This window comes from Xiphophorus couchianus, chromosome 5, assembly GCF_001444195.1.
Source record: "Xiphophorus couchianus chromosome 5, X_couchianus-1.0, whole genome shotgun sequence".
Lineage (NCBI taxonomy): Eukaryota > Metazoa > Chordata > Actinopteri > Cyprinodontiformes > Poeciliidae > Xiphophorus > Xiphophorus couchianus.
The window spans coordinates 880,702-901,276 of NC_040232.1; the positions used below are offsets into that span (position 1 = coordinate 880,702).

Consider the following 20,575-nt stretch of genomic DNA (forward strand, 5'->3'; position numbering starts at 1 on the left):
CGAAAGAAATTGAGTTTGTGATCCTGGGAGGAGAGAAATATCTGGACTTAAATGACACCCTGCTTCATTTACGCATCAAGATCACCAAATCCGATGGTAGTGACCTGGCTAATGACGCGGCTGTGGGATTAATTAATTATCCTCTTAACACAATATTTTCCCAATGCGACGTCACGTTGGGAGACCGACTGATATCTCAGTCGAGCTCCACCCATCCTTACAGGGCAGTGATTGAAACTTTACTTAATTTCTCTCAAGATACGCTGAGAAGCCAATTTAGCCAGGTCTTTTTTTACAAAGATACAGCGGGAGCCATAGACTCTATAGTTGTAAATAACGGTCTAAACGTGGGTTTAAATAAAAGGGGTTCATTCACCGCTGAATCCAGAGAAGTGCACCTGTAGGGGGCACTCCACACTGATATATTTTTCTGTGAGAGGGTGCTGCTTAATTCTGTGGATTTAAGGAATAAATTAACAAGAGCCAGCGATGCATTTTGTCTGATGGGAGCCCATGACCCAACTTTTCGATTGAAAATATTGGGCGCTTCTCTTTTTGCTAAAGTGTTGGTTTCTCCCGCTGTCCGTTTAGGGCATGCTTCTGCTTTAATGCGAGGAAATGCTTTATACTCGCTTTCCAGAGTTAATGTTAAAACATGTTGTATCAAGGAAAACTCAAGAACATGTACTCAGGAGAACCTCTTTTTGGGATTGTCGTGGAAAAAAAACTATTTCCAATCACTGTTCAGGTGAAATCACTCAGTCAGGTTTATTCATATATAGAGCAGAATACAGAGACAATCAGTAATGAAGCAGGTCTGGATGAAAAGCTGCCAGGCAGAGAAACACATGAGTTTTATACAAAGATAAAGAATTAACAACAAAGGAGAGACAGTCTGGTTCTGATGCAGCTGTAGAAAACAACTTCCAACCTTCTACATGGAACCAAATTGTTCTGAAGGCCAGGTTGTAGTTCCTAGCTTCGTCACCAGGTGGCGCGGCCGTTTGTGAGTAGCAGTTCCTTTTTCATACCAAAACATTGTTTGAGAAGCCGTGCAGGTCAGCGGATGTGGTGTTTGAAGGTGGTTTTGTTATTTTGTTCGAGTGTGCGTCCATATGAATGGTAGGTTGCAGTGTATTTATGTTTAAGCGGCATTATATGTGCATTTTAGTACTTAGAACATTTCCTGTTGTTAGATTTTCTTTTAGAATAAGCGAAGGCTAGGCTAAGCTAATTTCTGTGCTAAAATGGTAAGCTATATTATGTTTAGTTGCTTTCTTTTGCTTTAATATTAATGAAACAGACAAATAATATGATTAAAATATGTTTGTTAATGAGTATCTGCATTCATAGTGGATTGTAATTTGTATTTATTCATTTCTTTGTAGAACCACACACAAATGTCTACAAACTTCAATCCACGCACATCCTGCCTGTAAACCAGTTGTCACCGGCTGATTAAAGAGTCAAACCATCACCTGGCTTCATTATTGGCTCGGGGTCATCTGGGCATCTAATCGGTGCACATTCTGCGATCACAATTTTCATTCCGAACCCCAGACGTATAACAGCGTTATAACACAAATAGTTCTTTTGGTGAGAGTTCACAACCATTCATATAACATGACTAGCAGATGTGACCTTAATGCAATCTTTCCATCACATTTCCCCCCCTTTTGATTATAAATAATTTTGATAATATTTAATATTAATCAACACACATTTCCCTCCTCAGTCATGAGACATAACACAACACTATCCTGGAGGACTTAACAAAAGAAACATATAGCAAGATACGAAAAACCTACCAGCATTCACCTATTCAACATTATTACAATATCACTGTGTTTGGTAGGAAAAGTTATCTTGCAGCCCCTCCTTGCCAGGGAGGCGGTTCTCTATATGTTCTGTCCAGGAAAAGTGAGGAGGTATCAGACCAATCATTGAAGACAGAAAAAAAGCAAGAGAAAGAAAAAACGTAACACAAAAGCTAATTATGGAGGAGAAAAAAATTAATAGAAAACATTTCAAAAGAAAAACAAACAAAAAAATCTGTCAACCCCCCCAAAAAACCCAAGCTTAATAGAAAACTTATATCTAATCACATAACTCAATCTAAACCCAACGTCACAACAACAATCCATTATAATAATAAGGAAAAAAAAGTAATATATATTTCCAGATGAAACAAAATGTTAAATCAAATCATAAATGCATATGTACTACTAGCAAATTTTAGGCCCATTTCTAAACTCCCTTTTTTATCTAAGGTCCTTGAAAATTAGTTTTTATTCAGCTTGAAATGTTTTTAAAAGACAATAATATAACTGAGAAATTTCAGTCTGGGTTTAAAGCTTCTCATAGCACTGAAACAGCTTTGCTTCAAGTGTATAATGATCTTCTTTTAACAGTTGATTCAGGCAATGTTGCAGTTTTATTACTTTTAGATCTGAGCGCAGCATTTGATACTGTAGATCATCAGATTCTGTTACATAGATTAAAACATGGTGTTGGCCTGAGAGGCCCAGTATTTGAATGGTTTAAGTCTTATTTAGAAAACAGAACTTTCTCAGTTCATCTGGACCAATGTTGTTCTGGGGTTAGGGTTAGGGTATTATTATATTCAGCTAAATATTATTGCTGAGGGGCACAAACAGGCCTCCTGACGTACAGATTAAAAATTAAATATAAAAAAAAATGTTTAAAAAAAGAAAAAACTCAAAAATGGCATCAAGGATGAAAAGGGCAGGGGCTCAAGCCCCCCCTTGCTCCTCCCCCTCTGCACATCCCTGACTTTGAAAGCAGTGAGTCATTTAGTAAGCCAAACTTCATATTGTCAGAATTTTTACAGTATATACAGGCACCCTATTCTCACAACAGTCAACATACTGTATATTCCCAATTATTCAGCCGTTCATTTCAGCTACACTCATTCCATTTATATTTCTACCTCCTATCGCTCTTATTCCTCCTGGGAATTCTAGTTTATATAACTTTACTGACTATTATATTTATTTATAAAAAATATAAAATTTAGTTGGCTACTGATTTAACTAGCCACTGTCCAATTTTTAATGTGTGCACACATTTAATTATGTCAGAACTTCAATTCTCAACCAAGGCAACAGAATCATTTTCAGGCACGTGCAGGAGGGGGGCTTGAGCCCCTGCCCTTTTTATCCTTGATGCCCCTAGAGCCCTGTTTGAGTTTTTTTTTTCAAAAATTTTTTTTTTATATTTAATTTTTAATCTGTATGTCAGAAGGCCTGTTTGAGCCCCTCAGCAATAATATTCAGCTAAATATAATAATGTAGTAAAATAAACTAGTCTGGCTGCCCTCAGGCTAATAATGACTCTCAGAGCCTCCATGTTGTTCAGACTCCATGGTGAGGAAGAGGAGGAGGAGGAGGATCTGTTCCTCTATCTATCTAATTATGGGCAAGAATATTTTCATTAACTGGTTTGTGAATAAAAACGTAGATCTGATGTTGATGTTAGAAAAACTGTTTCTATTTATATTTTTATAATCGTCCTGCAATAGTGGGAAAAAGGAGAAGCGGAGCGGTGCCAGCCTGTTGTCTGAAAACAGGAAGTCTTAGTGTCTCTTTTCTGTTTCCATCTCATATCTCCAGCATTCAGGAACAAATTACTACTTATGATGAACATTCAGCTATTGTGTCAAAATCCCAAAAGTTATAACCAACATGTCATTTAATATGTCATTAATAACCAATGTGTCCTTGTTAGATAACTTTCAAATATTGTTTTTAACTGAAATTAGTTTGAGGCTGAATATATATTTTTTTAATTGCATTGCTTTCTTTCAGAAATGGATGATGAAACTGATAATGGATCTGGTTTGAAAGGAACCAGATCCTGAAGGGAACCACAAAAAAAAAAACCAAAAACTATTTCACAAGCTTATAAACAACAGTGTGTACAGTTATTGGAGCAAACTCCTGAACATTGGCCAGCTTTGCACAAACCTCTAATTTGTGCAAAGCTGGAATGGCTGGAGAAGAAACTCTCCACGTGTTTCCATCAAGCGTTGGATGGAACAAGTACAATGTAAAGTTTCAATATAAATGTCTAGATTAGAACTAAATCTGTAAGAGTTTGCAAATAAATGTGTGTTTTTCTTTTTCAGGATGCGGTGGTGAGTCCAGATGGCCACTGAGAATATTATATGAAATTGGCCTGAATGCAAAGATAGAAAATCAAACTCTAAACTTTACAGAAACCTTACAGTCACTTGCTCTCACATGTACAACTAAAAGGTTGTATGAAGCCTAAAAGCTTTGAGATGAACCACGAGGTTCACTTATGGGTCACACAGACCAACAGAGGATGAGGAACAATGTGAGGGTTCTGCAGAAACGCATGAAGAAAAATAAAGGAAAATTAAAGAAAGAATCTGCAGCTGACAAAAAAACTAAACTAAAGAACAAAAGGGAAGTTGAGGGCATGAATGAATAGTAAAACAAGGGAAAACTGAAACATATGTATTAAAAATAAACACAGCACAAGAATAATCTATGAAATAAAACCTAAGGAATAACTAATGAGGAACAACCTTCAAGTGAATAATGAACGCCAAGGGATGAACATAAAATCTAAAATAATAAACCCAAAACAACCAAAATATCGACACTAACAGGTTGGGACAAGAATGATGGCAAAAAAGTAATAAAATAAAATAAAAATAAAACACCAAAACAAATGCTAATGAAACCAGACATGAAGAAATGACCTGGGATGGTTAGACTTTATGAACTGAACAAAAATATGACAAAACCTGAGCTGAATTTAGCTGCCAGCAAATAAATGATCAAAATACAGACAGTAGCTCATGACAGATATAATCTGAAGAAATTAATCTAGAAGGAGAACAACCTATTAAATTAAACCTGGAGGAAAGAACCAACATGGTAGAAACTATGAAACATAAACCCAAAAAATGATCACAAACTAAAAACCCAAACACTCCAGAACTGACATTTATTATCTCCTTGTTAAAAAACTGGATCTGCTGCTTTAACTGTTTTGTGAAACGTTGGAGTCGTCCTCTGGTTTGGTCATCATGAGATCGTCATGTTTTCATATGCAGAAGGTTTCCAGGATAGTTTAGGAGAGTTTGTCTGACTGCTGTGTTTAATGTTTCCTCCTAATGAAGAGACTGAATGGGAAATGAGGCTCAGGACAGGAGAGGTGTCTTGGCCTTAAATACATCACTGACCAGAACTTTGACACCGATTGGGAGGAATTGGCAAAGGTCAGGCTGGAATGAGAACTTTTTTTTCTATAACTGTTTTAAGTCAGAGATCATGACCTAACGTATTGCTAATACAAAAAGTTCTGGCTTTCATATTCATCAGCAGTTTCTCCGCATGAACATTGCATTGCTATGTTTTGCTCTGAAGCTAACCTCTTAGCTCGTCTTGGTCACTTTAATACATGATATTTCCATTTTGGTTCAACTATACAAAGTGAAACTAATTCACTTTTGCCACTTAACTTTACAAGTAATGTGTAAAACCTCCAGTATAAGATAAAACTAAACTGTTAACATTATGCAGCTTTGGTATCATGACTACAACACTGAGCTCCAGGTTCATCCTGGAGAACATCCACTGCTGCTGTCAGAGGCTGCAGGGAACCCAAACCCTGCAGGGAGACGAAGACTCAGGCAGGTTTCATCAGTTGGACAAAAGACCAGATAAAACTGACCATTCTGCATCGATAGATATACTTTGTATTATACTGTGGACTTTTAGTTTGGATTTGTCGAGTGAAATCAAGTCTTTGTGTTGGTTCAGATCCTTTTTGAGGTCTTGGATGTTCCTGCCTTGTACTTGGCCAATCAGTCTGTTCTGATTCTGTTCACTTCTGGTCGCACCACAGGTCAGTGAGCTTCAACATGTCCATAAGACCTGGATACTCCTCACAGTCTGTTTTAAATTAACCTTACTGCAATAAATTCAGTGGATATCTGATGGTCTGAGTACTGACCCGTCAGTGTTTCTAAAGTGTACAGTAACCTTTACTATGATTTTTCTGCCTTGCAGGTTTGGTAGTGGAATCTGGTGATGGTGTCAGCCACACTGCCCCAGTAGATGAGGGCTATTGTTTGCCCCACACCTTCTGCTGCACCTCGGTGTCTGGAAGAGGCCTGACAGAGAACCTGATCAGGATCCTGATGGACAAAGGCCACTACTTCACAACCAGCGGTAGAACAAAGACTGAACGCTTCTGGGTTTTCCTGAATTTTACCTCTAATGGACAGAATTTATCAGAAGTTTTTGTTCAAAGCAGAGAAAACTCACATCCTGAACTTTTGTGTCTGTCTGACTTTCAGCTGAGCGTGAAATTATTCGAGACATGAAGGAAAAGCTCTGCTATGTGGCTTTAGACTTTGAGCAGGAGATGAAGGCGGGCGGCATCTTCCTCTTCCTCACTGGAGAAGATCTACATGCTTCCAGATGGACAAGAAGTCCAGATCTCCAACGAGAGGTTCTGCTGTCCAGTTCTCTTCCAACCAGATTTAGTTGGTTGGTAGCAATTAGAAAAAGACAAAAATACATCAATACAGCATCACTCTTTCATTTATTCATTAAAAACTGTTTAATTTTTGTATTCTTCAGAAAATGAGTCAGCTGGTCTTCATGAGAACATTTGCAGCAGCATCATGAAGTGATACTGACATCCGGAGAGAACTGTGGTCCAACATTCTCCTTTCTGGAGGTTCCACAAGTTCCCTGGATTCGCTGAACGCATGCAGAAAGAGATCACTGCTCTGGCTCCGGCTTCCTTCAGTATCCAGGTGCTTGAGTTTATTCTTGCAGATAAATGAAGAACTAACTTACTTGCAGGCTGCAGCACAACCGGCTTCTCTGCAGCATCAGAAGTCAAACAGACGGATTTTTTCCTACTGAAACGTTTCTCTCCTGTACAGAGCAGCAGGTTTAGAAAGTAAACATGGAGCTCAAATTACAATTTAGCCAGGAATTAGCAAAACCTAGCAATTACGAAACACATTGATGAAATTACATTTATTACTAAAACATCAACTGTAACCATGACTGAAGATGCTGGGATCAGTCAAAGATTTAACAATCATCTCAACAAACCAAATGTTTAGTTTTTGTTCCTGACAAGCCAAAAGCTCAAGGAAGACAAATTATACAGAAGTTTTAGGCATCATCACTTAATTTAGACTTAAAACATACAAGATGTTCACCTGAGAATTAAAATGACATGAAAAAGAAAACCACTGATGAATTTTTGAAACAATATTTTCAGTGACTCAATAATGCTCACTGGTTAGCAGTTAATCCCAATAATACAGACACCAAAATGAATCATCTGTGCTGTAAGTCCCTCCAAGCAGAAAACGGACACAAGGCGTTCTTCTTTGTTACTGGCGTTTAATAACTATGCTGTGAGAACTGTACAAACACAAAATACATATTTACAGAAACACATTCACATAAAGAATAGACAACTATTAGACACAAAATTAAAATACAAAAAAATGCGTACCTCATTGGCCGCTTCAACCTGAAAGGGTTAATACAAAAAACTCCGTGTAACGTCTTCTTGCAATCAGCTACACGAGCCTTAATGCCTCACCGAAACCTCTCCATCAACTAACAGCAAAAAAGAAGCATGCTGCCTTACACAGAGTGCTGCGTGTCACTATAAAATGTGCCGGAACGAAACAACACATTAAACATTGGTTCCGCTTTGGAACCATTTGCACACTTTAATAATAAATATAAATATTTTACATCACTTTAACTTATCTACACCAACTTGGAATCATGAAATTAACCCAAACTGTATAAACTGCTGCTGATGGCAGCCACATGTGTTTTGTTTTGTCTTTCTTCTCCAGATTGAGGCTCCACCGTTCAGGAATATTTCTGCTTGGCAAGGCGGCTCCATCCTGGCCAGCCTCTCCTCCTTCCAGCAGATCTGGGTCAGCAGACAGGAGTATAATGAATCCGGCGCCAATATCATCCACCACACATGCTTTTAAACATCTCTGTGGCACCAAACTTTCTTTTACTTGCTGCACCAAGCTGAGCAACTTATAGTTTTTATTGATTTGTGGAATAATGTGGAGAAAAATGGTCTATCAACACTGAAGAGTGAAATTAGAGTGAAAATTGTAAAACTATAAAAGCATTAAACGGTTAGAGCTTTGAAATAATTTCAGGAGTTTCTTGTTATCCTAAGATTTGTTGCTGCTTTGTTTAACTATAACAACATATTTTGGTGGTAATGAGATAGAAACTCATTATAGAAACTTTTGCTGCTTCTGAATTTATTTCCAAACTCCAACAGTCAAACATTTCTGTAGTATGAAAACAACAGAAATAAAATTCAGTTCATTTTGTAAAATTTAACTTGACAATAACAGCAAAATGCCGTCCAAATATTTTACAGTGAAATATCTGGAGAGATTTGAGTCTGAGTTTGAAAAACCAGAGTAATTAATACATGTTTTCTCTTTAAGCTAATATGTGACTAAATGTATTTAAACATGTTTAAATCTTACATTTATGAACACTCCACCACTTCAGTTAACTGAAAAGATAAAATATTTTTCCTACAACCTGTCATAGTCAAGTGATAAACTGCACATGTTGAATTAAAGCTTTAAAAATGCTGCACTGCAATGTTCTGGTTCAGAACATCAGGAAAGAGCTGAAGTCCAACCTGTAGCTAAAATCAGATTGGATTTCATAATTCATAACCATAATTATTGAATCTTTCTGTGGACAATAAGATAAACAATCCCACTAATGTGGCAAACAACATCAAGTTTCCCTTTGCTCAGGGCCACAGACTGGCCCCTGAACCAATCTGTGGCCCCTGAACAAAGAGGCCTGGTGAGGGAGATGAAGAAATAAAACTAATCTTTTGTACATTTCTTGCTGTGATCTGATCCTATTCAGCTGAAGAAAAAATCCCCTGATGGAAAATAAATGTTGACATTTGGTATTTCCAGTTGTCTTCTTGAATATTGTTTTTTTTTTACCAAGTGTATCATCCACAAATCAAACCGATCAGAATTCAAAACCAGATGTGTGTCAGGTTGGAGTTCTGCATCCATCTGCTCTTTATTTCTCACTAAGCAGGAAAACTGAACATTAATGTGTGGCTGTTCTAAATCAAACATCTGAAGAATGTTTTTTATGTTTAGAAGGAAATAAATACTTTATCTTGTAGATTATCAGTTTCAGTTCACTGAGCTGCTGGAAACAAATCATTCAGGTTTGTTCAGATTTCTTGAATTGATCTCAAAACTGAAAAACTGATAAGAAACAACAAACAATAGCTGTGAAACTCAGTTCAGTGTCATGGAGACAGAACTGCTTGGTTTGTTGAGTAAATGTCTGAAAGTCTTATAGATCAGATTTAAGCAGGTTTTGAATCTAATTTATTCTGCTGCTCTGGTCTAAACAGAGGGAGAGAACAGGAGCATTAAAAAGATCAGACCTTCAGTTTCTGTTTAGCAAGAGAGAAAAGCTTATGTTTTCCATTGTTCAATCAAGCTTCATCCTGGTTTCTCTCCCAGATTTGATCTAAAGCGTCGGGTCCGGCTGCCCGGTTTCCCCAAACCTCTTTTTGATCTGGTCTCAATTACTTACAGATTTTATTAAACTAAACCATTTGAAAGGTATCACTATTGCTGAAAAAGAGATTATAATTAGTCAACTAGCCGACGATACCACCTTATTCTTTAGAGATGCTTCTCAGGTTTTTAGCAATTAATACAGTTGAGAAATTTTCTACAGCCAGGGTCAGGTTGAGAAACGTTTCAATTCTTTACATGATGGTTTCTGGGCATGAAGGATTTCTTAGGACTTTCTTTCAACCAAGTCTTTCTCCTTCTCGCTCTTCCTTACAGGTCAGATTTGAGTGTATGACTAATAGTCATGTGGACAGATTCTCCCACCTGAGCTGTGGGTCTCTGCAGCTCCTCCAGAGTTAACATGATCCTCCTGGCTGTTTCTGTGATGGTGGACATTCATGTCCAGGTCTCCAGCTGGTCCTTCTGCTGTCCATGTCCAGATGATGGATTGACCAGAACTCTGGGAGATGTTCAGATTGGTTCGTTGTTATAGAACCAAACTTGCTTTAGAACCTGAACCTCCCCCAACTGTTGCTGGATTCCTTCCTTCATGCTGCTTGTTCTCTGATGTCCTCTAAGGCAACCCTGGTCCTCCAGCCAAGCTGTCTGCATATTAAATTAAATTACAGACATCTGAACTATCTGAACAAGTAACTTCTGAAGTCTATTGGTTGGACTGGTTGCTTAGGAGCCTCAGAGTAAAGAGGTCTGAATAAACATTCCTGTCACGTTTCAGGTCTTCTGTATCTTTTCCTCCTCACAACCACTTTGTGTTGATCTGTCACATAAAGCCGTAACCATTTACACTGAAGTCTGTTGTATGAATACATCTGCAAGTCACTGTGTTTGTTAAATTCTTTATTTGAAGGATTATAGTTGAACATGACCACCTTTCATAAAACAAAACATTTATGAAATTAAAATAAATCTGTATGTATACATTAACAGATTAGACTCTAAAGGAAACAGATATTCTGAGAATCATCTTGCTTCTTCTGATTCATATTTTTCATGTTTTTTACATCAATAAACTAAAAATGACAGTTGATGCATAGACATCATTCATCATATGTTAATTTTATATTCATAAAAATAGAATTAAATGCAAATCGTTTCTTTTCTAGTGTATAAAATTACAAACCGAAAGAAACAACACATATTAGTAATGATTGTAAGACATCGTAAAAATTTAGCCATTTTTGAATTTTTCTCAATATTTTATGTTCAGTATATCATCACTGATTATTTAATTGTTTTCAGTTCATTAAAACAAATTGTTATTTTACTGTCCTTTTTTCTCTTCGTCCTTCTTGCCCTTAAACATCTTACTATAAATTTTACAGATATAACAGGGGCAATGTTTGTCTATCTGCTGTAGCTCTATTTTATGTTGCTCTATCAGAGATTTAATATCTCTTTCATATTTCTCTTTGAACTCATTAAACTCTTCAGCTTGTTTTCTGGCCTCTTCTTTATTCTTTTTCTCTATTTCCTGCATTTCTTTCTTATATTTTTCTTCCAGTTGTTTTTTCTCCTCCTCCTCCTGTTTTCTTCTTTTTTTGTTGTCTTCTTTGATTTTATTTTCATATTCTTCTTTTTCTTTATCAAATTTGTCTTGAAGCGTTTTCAGATTTTGTTGCTCTTCCTCCCGTCTCTCTTTATCCTCTCTTTGTCGTTTTTCCCACCACTTCTTCCTTTCTTCTTCCCATTCTTTTCGTTTTTCTTCCATCTCTTTTCTGCTCTCTTCCAGTTTTCTGTCAATTTTCTTCTTTTCTTCTGACTCTAATCTGATTTTTTCCTCTAAATCTTTTTGTTTTCTTTCCCACTCTTCTTGTTGTCGTTTTTCCTCCTCTTTTCTTTTCTTGTCTTCTTGTTCTCTTTTTTCCTGTTCTTGTTTTCTCTGCTCTCTCTCCATTTTAATCTTTTCCTCTATTTCTTTCAGTTGTCTTTCTCTCTGTTTTCTCTCCTTTTCCATCTCTTCATGTTTTATTTTATCAGCTTCCATTTTGTTTTCAAGTTTCTGTTTTTTTTTGTCTAATTCTTCTTGAATCTTTTTCATTTTATCCTGTTTTTCTTCATCCTCTTGTCGTCTTTTTTCCCACCACTCTTTTCTTTCCCTCTCCATATTGTCTCGTTCTCCTTCCATCTCTTTTCTCATCTCTTCCAGTTTTTTGTCAATATTTTCCTTTTCTGCTGATTCTGATCTGATTTTTTCCTCTAAATCTTTTTGTTTTCTTTCCCACTCTTCTTGTTGTCGTTCTTCTTCCTCCTTTCTTTTCTTCTCTTCTTCTTTTCTACCTTCCTGTTCTCTCCATCTCTGCTCTCGCTCCGTATTGATTCTTTCTTCCATTGTTTTAAGTTCAGTTTTCAGCTTCTCCTCTTTTTCTTTTCTTTGTTCTTCATCCTCTTTCAGTTTCTTTTCATATTCTTCTTTTTCTTTCTCAAATTTCTCTTGAAGCTTTTTAAGTTTTCTTTGCTCCTCCTCTTTTCTCTCTTCTTCATCTCTTTGTCGTTTTTCCCACCACTCTTTTCTTTCCTTCTCTCGGGTTTCTCGTTCTTCTTCCATCTCTTTTCGGTTCTGATCCAGTTTTCTGTTTATTTTCTCCTTTTCTTCTGACTCTAATCTGATTTTTTCCTCTAATATTTTTTGTTTTCTCTCCCACTCTTCTTGTTGTCGTTCTTCTTCCTCCTTTCTTTTCTTCTCTTCTTGTTCTCTTCTTTCCTGTTCTCTCTTTCTTTCCTCTTGTTCCTTGCTGATTCTTTCTTCCATTTCTTTTAGTTGTTCAGCTTTTTCTTTTCTCTCTCTTTCAATTTCTGCTCTTCCTTCCTCCATTCTTTTTTCCATTTCTTCTTTTTCTTTTTCATGTTTTCTTTCCATCTCCTCCTTCATTCTCTCCATCTCTTCTTTTTCCTTCAGGATTCTGTTCATTTCTTTCCTTATAGCAGCTTCGGCCGACTGCAGCATCTTGTTGGTGTAGAAACTTCCTCCATTTTCTTTCACCATGTGATCAATCTTTCTGATCAGATCTCTGACCTGAGATCGGTTCTGATCATAGTTATTGATCACATGGAATCTTCCTCCACAGTCAGAGATCAGCTTCCTACAGGAATCATTACAACATGCAATAAATTCACTAACTGTTGTTTCATCACGTTCCAGTCTGTCTCCTCCAGTAAAAAGGATGATGGTGAATTTTTCAGAATCTTTTCCAAAAACTTCCTTGATATGTTTTAATGTCTCTTTCTCCTCTGGTGTGAATCTACCCATCTGTAAAACCAGCAGGAAAACATGAGGACCAGGAGCCAAGAGACTCATACATTTCACCAGTTCTTCACTGACTTCTTCATTTGACAAACTGCTGTCAAACAGACCAGGAGTGTCGACCACAGCAACAGGACGACCGTCCACCTCACCAAGGGCTTTCTGACAGTTTTTAGTCACTGCGTCTTGAAATAAACTGGATTTGAACTCTTGTTTTCTGCCCAGAATGGTGTTTCCTGATGAGCTCTTCCCACAGCCAGTTTTCCCGATCAGAACGATCTGGAGACAATCTGGGTTCTTCGTCTCTTTAGTGTCTAAAGAGCAGAATCAAAATAAGAATGATTAGTTACAGCGACAGAAATTGTTGTTCTTGTTATTCACAAGTTTTACTAAATGTTTTAAGAGCGGAAATACTTTTTATGGAGTTGTTTTTTACTGAGGAAATCTGGCGCCATTTAAGGTCAATCTAACTTAACCTCCCAACTTTCCCTTGCCTGCGAAGCCCAAAGTTGGACTAAGGAATGTTGGGAAGTAAGCTGTTTAGATAGATAAGAATAATCATTGGCTTATTTGGCACTTCTGAAACGAAGCAGATGTGAGGTCGAAAAGGTCTGAATACTCTCAGAAAAAACCCAATACACATTCAATACAATGGCAGCCAAGAGTCCTACGTAAAACACACGCAAGACACGAGCAGTAATGCTATTGGTCAAAACTTACCAACTCACACCAGTGAGAATGAGAATTGCATAAAACAGGTTGACTCCAAGAATACAGTGAGATTTTGGGGGATTTTTGGAACATTGATGTTTAACTGACGAAGTTGTAAGATGATCTGTGGAAGAGTGTAATAAATCTCCACCCGCCGTGGCCTGCAGCAAAAGGACTCGTCTCTGAGTATTATTTCTTATCTTATCACATTTAGACAAGATGGCGGCGCGTGTAGACGCTGCGGCTCGGAGCTCCCGTGTTTTCGTTTTTTTTAGCCTGTTTTTATTGATGTCTTCGCTCAACACACTACTGGAAGCCGTTACAACTTACAGCAGATTAGAACTGTGGGACATAGGAACACAGTTTGGACTTCACACACCCACCAAGCTGGACTTTATTCCTCCAGAGCTGCTATGAACACCTGGGACTATGATCATTCCCCCCATGCTGCCAAGGCGACGGAGGAGGCAGCGCAAACAAAAGAGGGGTAAGAGAGCCGGCGTGCGGGCTAGGCTACAAGCTAGTCCTCATAAACCGGCCCTCCCCAGCCTCTTCCTCGCCAATGCCAGGTCCCTCGTCAACAAAATCGACGAGATGCAACTCCGGATTACTTCTCGCCGGATGGACAGCTGTGTGACTGTTGTCACAGAGACCTGGCTGGAGGATAACATCCCGGACGCAGCGGTGGAGATAACGGGGCGCGCTCTGTTCCGGGCGGATCGGACTGCAGCTTCGGGTAAGGGCAGAGGCGGAGGTTTGGCATTGTATGTACACAATGCCTGGTGTACAGCCACACACTCTGTCGGAGCATTCTGCTCTCCTGACTTGGAATATCTGGCGGTGAAATGCAGACCCTTCAAGTTGGTGAGAGAACTCTCGTCCATTGTGATCGTGGCCGTCTACATACCACCGAGGGCTAATGCTAAGCTAGCATTAGAGGAGCTGTACTGCCTGATCAGCGTGCAGATGAACTCCAACCCGGAGGCGGCCGTGATTGTGGCGGGGGACTTTAATCACGTGGAACTGAAGGCTGTGTTTCCCAAATTCCACAAATCCATAAACTTTCCCACCAGAGACAATAACATTTTGGACCAGGTCTACTGCAATATCCCCGGAGCCTACAAGGCTGTAGCAGCTCCACATCTGGGCATGTCTGACCACATCTCAGTGGAGCTGATTCCTGTCTACAAGCCTCTGGCCTGCAGAACTAAGCCGACCACCAGAATAGTTCAGGTCTGGACTGAGGAGGCTTCCTCTGCACTTCAGGACTGCTTTGAGCATACAGACTGGAGTGTATTCAGGGACGGCGCAGACTTGGAGGAATACTCATCGTCCGTTCTGTCCTATGTTCAGTTCTGCACCGACGCTGTCCTCCCTGTTAAGACCATAAAAGTGTTTCCAAACCAGAAACCATGGCTGGACAGCACAGTACGGGCCCTGCTGAAAGCCCGGGATGCTGCCTACAGGTCTGGAGACAGGTTGGCTTATAGCAGGGCCCGGTTGGAACTGAAAAAAGGTATTAAGCAGGCCAAGCTCCAGTACAAACAGCAGATTGAGGAACATTTCATCAACAACAACCCCCGAAGCATGTGGAGAGGCATCAGAACCATGACGGACTACAAACACAGCACTCAGCTGACCAGCCGCGACCCCACCCTGCCTGACACCTTAAACAGTTTCTTTGCCCGCTTTGACACGGCGGGCAGCAGAGAAGCCGTACATCTACCCCAACTGGAAGAGCAGCACCAGCCCCTCGTCTTACAGAAGCATCAGGTGACGTCCACCCTGAGGAGGATCAACACCCACAAAGCTCCAGGACCGGACAAGGTGTCAGGCCAGACGCTGAAAACCTGCGCCGACCAGCTGGCAGGAGTGTTTCTGGACATTTTCAATCTGTCCCTGCAGCTCGCCACGGTTCCTGAGTGCCTCAAGTCTTCCACCATCATCCCTGTACCGAAGAAGAGGTCCATCACCAGCCTGAACGATTACCGGCCCGTCGCTCTGACCCCGGTGATCATGAAGTGCTTTGAGAGGATTCTTCTGAGGTACATCAGAGACTTCATCCCCGCAAACCTGGACAGCCTTCAGTTCGCCTACAGAGCGAACCGGTCAACAGAGGATGCTGTCTCCATCACTCTGCACACAGCCCTGACCCATCTGCAGCATCCCAACACCTACGTCAGGATGCTATTTGTAGACTTCAGCTCAGCATTTAATACCGTCATCCCAGACAAGCTGGTGCTGAAGCTACTCGAGGTGGGGCTGCCCGCTTCACTGTGCCACTGGATCAGAGACTTCCTCACCAACAGGCCTCAGGTGGTGAGAATAAGTGGCTCAACATCGTCCCCACTGGTCCTCAACACAGGCACGCCGCAGGGCTGTGTGCTCAGCCCAGCTCTCTTCACCCTGTTTACACACGACTGCGTGGCCATCCACCCTACCAACACAGTCGTGAAGTACGCGGACGACACAACAGTAGTGGGTCTCATTTCAGACAACAACGAGACCCACTACAGAGAGGAGATTCTGCAGCTCACTCAGTGGTGTTCAGCCAACAACTTGGTGCTGAACACAGGGAAGACCAAGGAGGTCATTGTGGACTACAGAAGGTCCAGGAGGACGGCTCACACTCCCCTTCTTATAGATGGAGAAGTGGTGGAATGTGTGGACAACATCAAGTTCCTGGGCCTCCACATCACGTCTGACCTCTCCTGGAACACAAACACCTCCCACCTGGTGAAGAAAGCACAACAAAGGCTCTTCTTCAGGAAACTGAGACGGGCTGGACTTTCCTCACGGCTGCTCGTGAACTTTTACAGGGCGATGATCGAGAGCATCCTCTGCCTCAACATGACTGTGTGGTATGGTAGCTGCACAGCATTGGAGAGGAAACAACTGACACGGGTGGTGAGAACAGCACAAGGCATTGTGGGATGCCCCCTCCCAGACCTGGACTCCATTTACACAGACCGGGTCAAGAAGAGAGCTGGATCCATAGCGATGGATTCCAGCCACCCGGGCCACAGACTGTTTGTGCCGCTGCCATCAGGCAAGCGGTACAGGAATATACGGACTACAACAAACAGACTGAGAAACAGTTTCTTCCCCACAGCCGTCAGAGCCATTACTCCCTGCCGCCGCCCCCTCCCACACATATCATAACCTCACAGTCACACATACATATCCCCCACCCCCACACAGCCATATTGTTCTGCACTTTGCACTGTCACATTATCTGTACTTTGCCATAATTGGACCTGCTGCTACTTCTTTGGTGTGGTTGAGTGCCTTTAGTTAATTTAGTTGTATATATTGTTATTATTATTATTGTGTGTTTGCTTATTTATACTGTATGTATTTGACCTTTTGCACGGGAGCTGCAATGGAAATTTCGTTGAATTCTGTTCAATGACAATAAATGCTATCTATTCTATAAAATATAACTAAGAGTTTAACACCTTTCTTGATCCTACAATGTCTCAACCCAACAGTCATTTCAGATCAAACATTTTCTCTCTAAACGATGTTAGAAATTATGAGGAAACAGCTTCATATAAACTGGACAACAAGCCAAACTCTTACATAATGTAAGTTTTTAACTATTGAGCTGCATTATAATTAAATAGTAAAGAATTATTTGGTACTTGGTTCCTGTGTTTACCAGCATCAGTAAATTACAGACTAAGATGAACATTTTTAGTTTGTCATATTCATACAAACTACAGAATTTTGTTTGGAGGTGATTAAAAAGGTCACATAAATCTTAACACTGGTCAAATTCATGTCTTCTGATAAATAATAAATTATCATTTCACATTCAGACTGGTCTTAGTTTAATCCTCCTGTTATGTTACCAACCTGTGACCCTGTGGTTACAATGTAATGTATAATTCAGATTCACTGCTGGGCTTTTTAGTTTATGTAAGTTTTGGGTAAAGGTCTTGGGAGGGGGCATTATAAAATAAATAATTGACTTTCACCTGCCTGTCTCCTCCCTACATTTTGGGTCACAAACTTCACTTTATGAAATGTTGGGTTTAGCTGAACATATCTTAAAAACAAATTTTAATTGCAGGGATGTGGAAATATTTGGATAACTAGCAAGATCTGCAAAAGGTAGAATAAATTTAAAATGTTTTAAATGTCCCTTTGGTCACATCAGTGATATAATTTAGTCATATCACTACTTTTTTAAAAAGACAAGAACAAAATTTGTGAATAAGACAGTAAAAATAATTTAAACTTTCATTGTCATTAGAAGTTGTTTTTACCTGTAAGACTGGTCTTGAACTCCTTAAGTTCTACTTGTAGCTGTGAAATCTTCTTAATTTGGCCCCATGCAAACATTTTAACTGTATAAGATGAATCTTTCTCTCTGTCAGAAACATTTTTCTGCAGCGTCTCCATCAGTTCTTTGATCTGCCGTCTGTCTCTGATGTTCAGAACAAAATATCTTCCTCCACAGATCTGGAGGAGATCCTGGATGTTCTTGTTCTCCTTTATAAACTTATCAACATCTGGATGTTCAGGATCCAACTCTGTAGTGAAGAGGATGATGGTGAAGTTGTTGACTCTAGAGCTGAATGTGTCCTGGATGGTGTGTAACTCTCCCTTGTCTTCATCAGTGAGGGGACCCACAGGTAGGACCAGGATGAAGGCGTGGACACCCTCAGGATCACAGAGGGAGACACACCTGAAGGATTCCTCCATCACTTCCTGCTCAGCTTTTCCATACAGCGCAGGCAGCTCCACCAGAGAAACCCCACGTCCAAACACCTCTCCCTGCTTTCTAACACACTCTGAAATCATGGAGACTGACTGAAGCTCTCTCTGACCTAGAATGACCTTGGCTACTGCCGTCTTCCCTGCTCCTCTCCTCCCAAACAGAACCAGGTTCAGAGGTTTCATCTGTTCATGTTGGGATCTGCTGGTTTCTTCTCTGAAGGTCAGATATGTTCCTTTGTTCTGATCTATGATCGTCTCAATCTGCACCATTAACAAACTGCGGTCATTAGCATTAATGTTGTAGCATCTTCCCTGAACCAGCCTGATCAGGTCACTGACAGAGGAACTGTTTTCACTGTCGTTTGTTAAAATGATCATTGAGTGTCTGAAGGCATCTCCATAAAACAAACTCAGGATGAAATTCAGAGTTTCTCTGTTGTTTTCACTGAAGTCTGAATTTTTCACCAGCAGCAGCAGAACATTTGGTCCAGGATAACAGAGACTCACACACAGAGTCTTCATTTCTTTTTGGATTTTCTCTGCAGTCAGACTGAACATGTCAGGAGTTTTTACCACTGTTACTGGTTTTCTGTTCCACTCTCCACTGTAGACCTCACTGTGTTTGGTTTGAAAAAACCTTTGTTGATGAAATTTATTCGCTCCAATGATCAAGTTACGAAGTTTGGTCTTTTTGTCATCATTTTTCCCCAACATCACAATCCTAAAACTAGAAGCTGCAACACAGAGAAGATTAAGAAATAACAATTATTCATATATCACCTCATAATCATCAAACATAAACAGTTTAGATGAAAAATGTTTGTAAAGTCATATTTTGTTTCTTGTTGTCAGGTTGTTTTTAGATTCTTTTTATAGACAGCAACACTGACTTTAACACATTCTCTACATAGTGAAGCATGTAAACCTCATGTTTTCTATGAGTTTAGTCAGCCATTTTGTTTCTTCCCTGCTGTTCCAGTCTTGGTTTGTGCTGTGATATTCTGTTATAAAGAGCAAAAACAATCCAACCATTTTTCCAACTTCAGACTGAAAGTGTTGGAGAAGGTTTTCCTTCAACTCTGGACCTTTGGTATTACTGAAGAATTTCATTCTGGGTTTAAAGCAAATCAGTACTGAAAAAGCTCTTTTTAAAGTTTTAAACACCATTTTAACTACGACTGAATAAGAGGAATTTGGATATTTTCATTCTCTTAGACCTCAATGCCACCCTTGATATCTTAGAACAGGGAGCTCAAGTCCAGTCCTCAGAGCCTCCATCCTGCAGCTTCCAGGTGCTTCGCTGCTCCAACACCTGAATTAGATGAATGTCTGGTTAGCAGGTCTGTTCAGAGCTGATCCTGGTCTAAATGCTGCAGGACGGACTTGAGCAACCTGCCGTAGATCCTGGCATCTTTATCTCTCAGGTGGAAAAACTTCGTTGGGATCAAAGGGACTTCACTCCATTTTTTTATTCCTACCTAATGAACAGAAGTTTTACAGATAGGCTGGGAGATTAATATACACTGCTCAAGAGGCCTGCTGTCTTGTCAGGTCCCTCAGGAGTCCATCCTTGGATCACTTCCTTTTTGGATTTATATCCTTTTGGACTTAATTTTCAAAAAACTATGCTGTTCAATGTCATTGCTATGCAGATGACATTTAGCTCTACCTAACCCTGAAATGAACATTTAGAAATCCTCTAAAGGCCTTTCTGGACTAGAGGATGTAAAGATTGTGTGAAATTTGACTTAAATTAGCAGAAAACAGGTTGTTGTGTTTACCACTGATCTCTATGATCACAATCCTGACTTATAACAAACCCTCTGTGACAAACCTGGCTGTGATTTTCAACATTTGAGTTTTGACAAACACGTTAATGTCATTAAATCTAGTTTCTTCCATCTTCGGCTCCTTGAACAGGTGAATCCATTCCTCTCTTTCATAAACGTGGAGAAACCTGAACATGCATTTATTTCCTGTTGACGTGACTGTTATCGTCTTTTTCAGGTCTCAGTCTGTTATTATTTCATTTGCTAGTCCAAGAGGCTGCATTAGGTCACTAACTGTCCCCAGGTTCAGATTAAAGCTCAGAGGAGATCAGACCTTTGCAGTCATTGTACCAAACTTTTGAACAGATTTTCCTTCACATCAGGACTTTAGACATTTGTAAATTATGTCTAAAAACACATTTTAATTTCTTGGCTTTTAAACCAGACTGATTTCTGATACATTACTGG

General features: G+C 39.7%; 2 protein-coding genes and 1 long non-coding RNA gene across 3 annotated transcripts; 2 read left to right on the forward strand and 1 right to left on the reverse strand.

The window, feature by feature from the left end:
• Positions 1-942: 942 nt before the first annotated feature.
• LOC114145630 (uncharacterized) lies at positions 943-1,477 on the forward strand. Its single transcript, XR_003595738.1, has 2 exons — positions 943-1,122; positions 1,389-1,477. It is a non-coding gene; the product is annotated as an uncharacterized LOC114145630 (long non-coding RNA).
• A 3,703-nt stretch (positions 1,478-5,180) lies between these two features.
• Positions 5,181-8,038, forward strand: LOC114145629 (actin, cytoskeletal 3-like). Its single transcript, XM_028019287.1, is given in 11 exon segments — positions 5,181-5,214; positions 5,217-5,272; positions 5,577-5,690; positions 5,817-5,901; positions 6,066-6,227; positions 6,356-6,429; positions 6,431-6,548; positions 6,642-6,690; positions 6,692-6,747; positions 6,750-6,820; positions 7,895-8,038. Coding segments are annotated over 11 exon segments (963 nt in total).
• Positions 8,039-10,922: 2,884 nt separating this feature from the next.
• On the reverse strand, positions 10,923-19,070 carry LOC114144882 (GTPase IMAP family member 8-like). Its single transcript, XM_028018110.1, has 3 exons — positions 17,885-19,070; positions 12,163-13,216; positions 10,923-10,968 (listed from the first exon to the last, which is right to left on the reverse strand). Exons 1-3 carry the CDS (start codon positions 19,050-19,052, stop codon positions 10,923-10,925), a joined length of 2,268 nt encoding a protein of 755 aa, XP_027873911.1. The 5' UTR covers positions 19,053-19,070.
• Between the last annotated feature and the right edge of the window lie 1,505 nt (positions 19,071-20,575).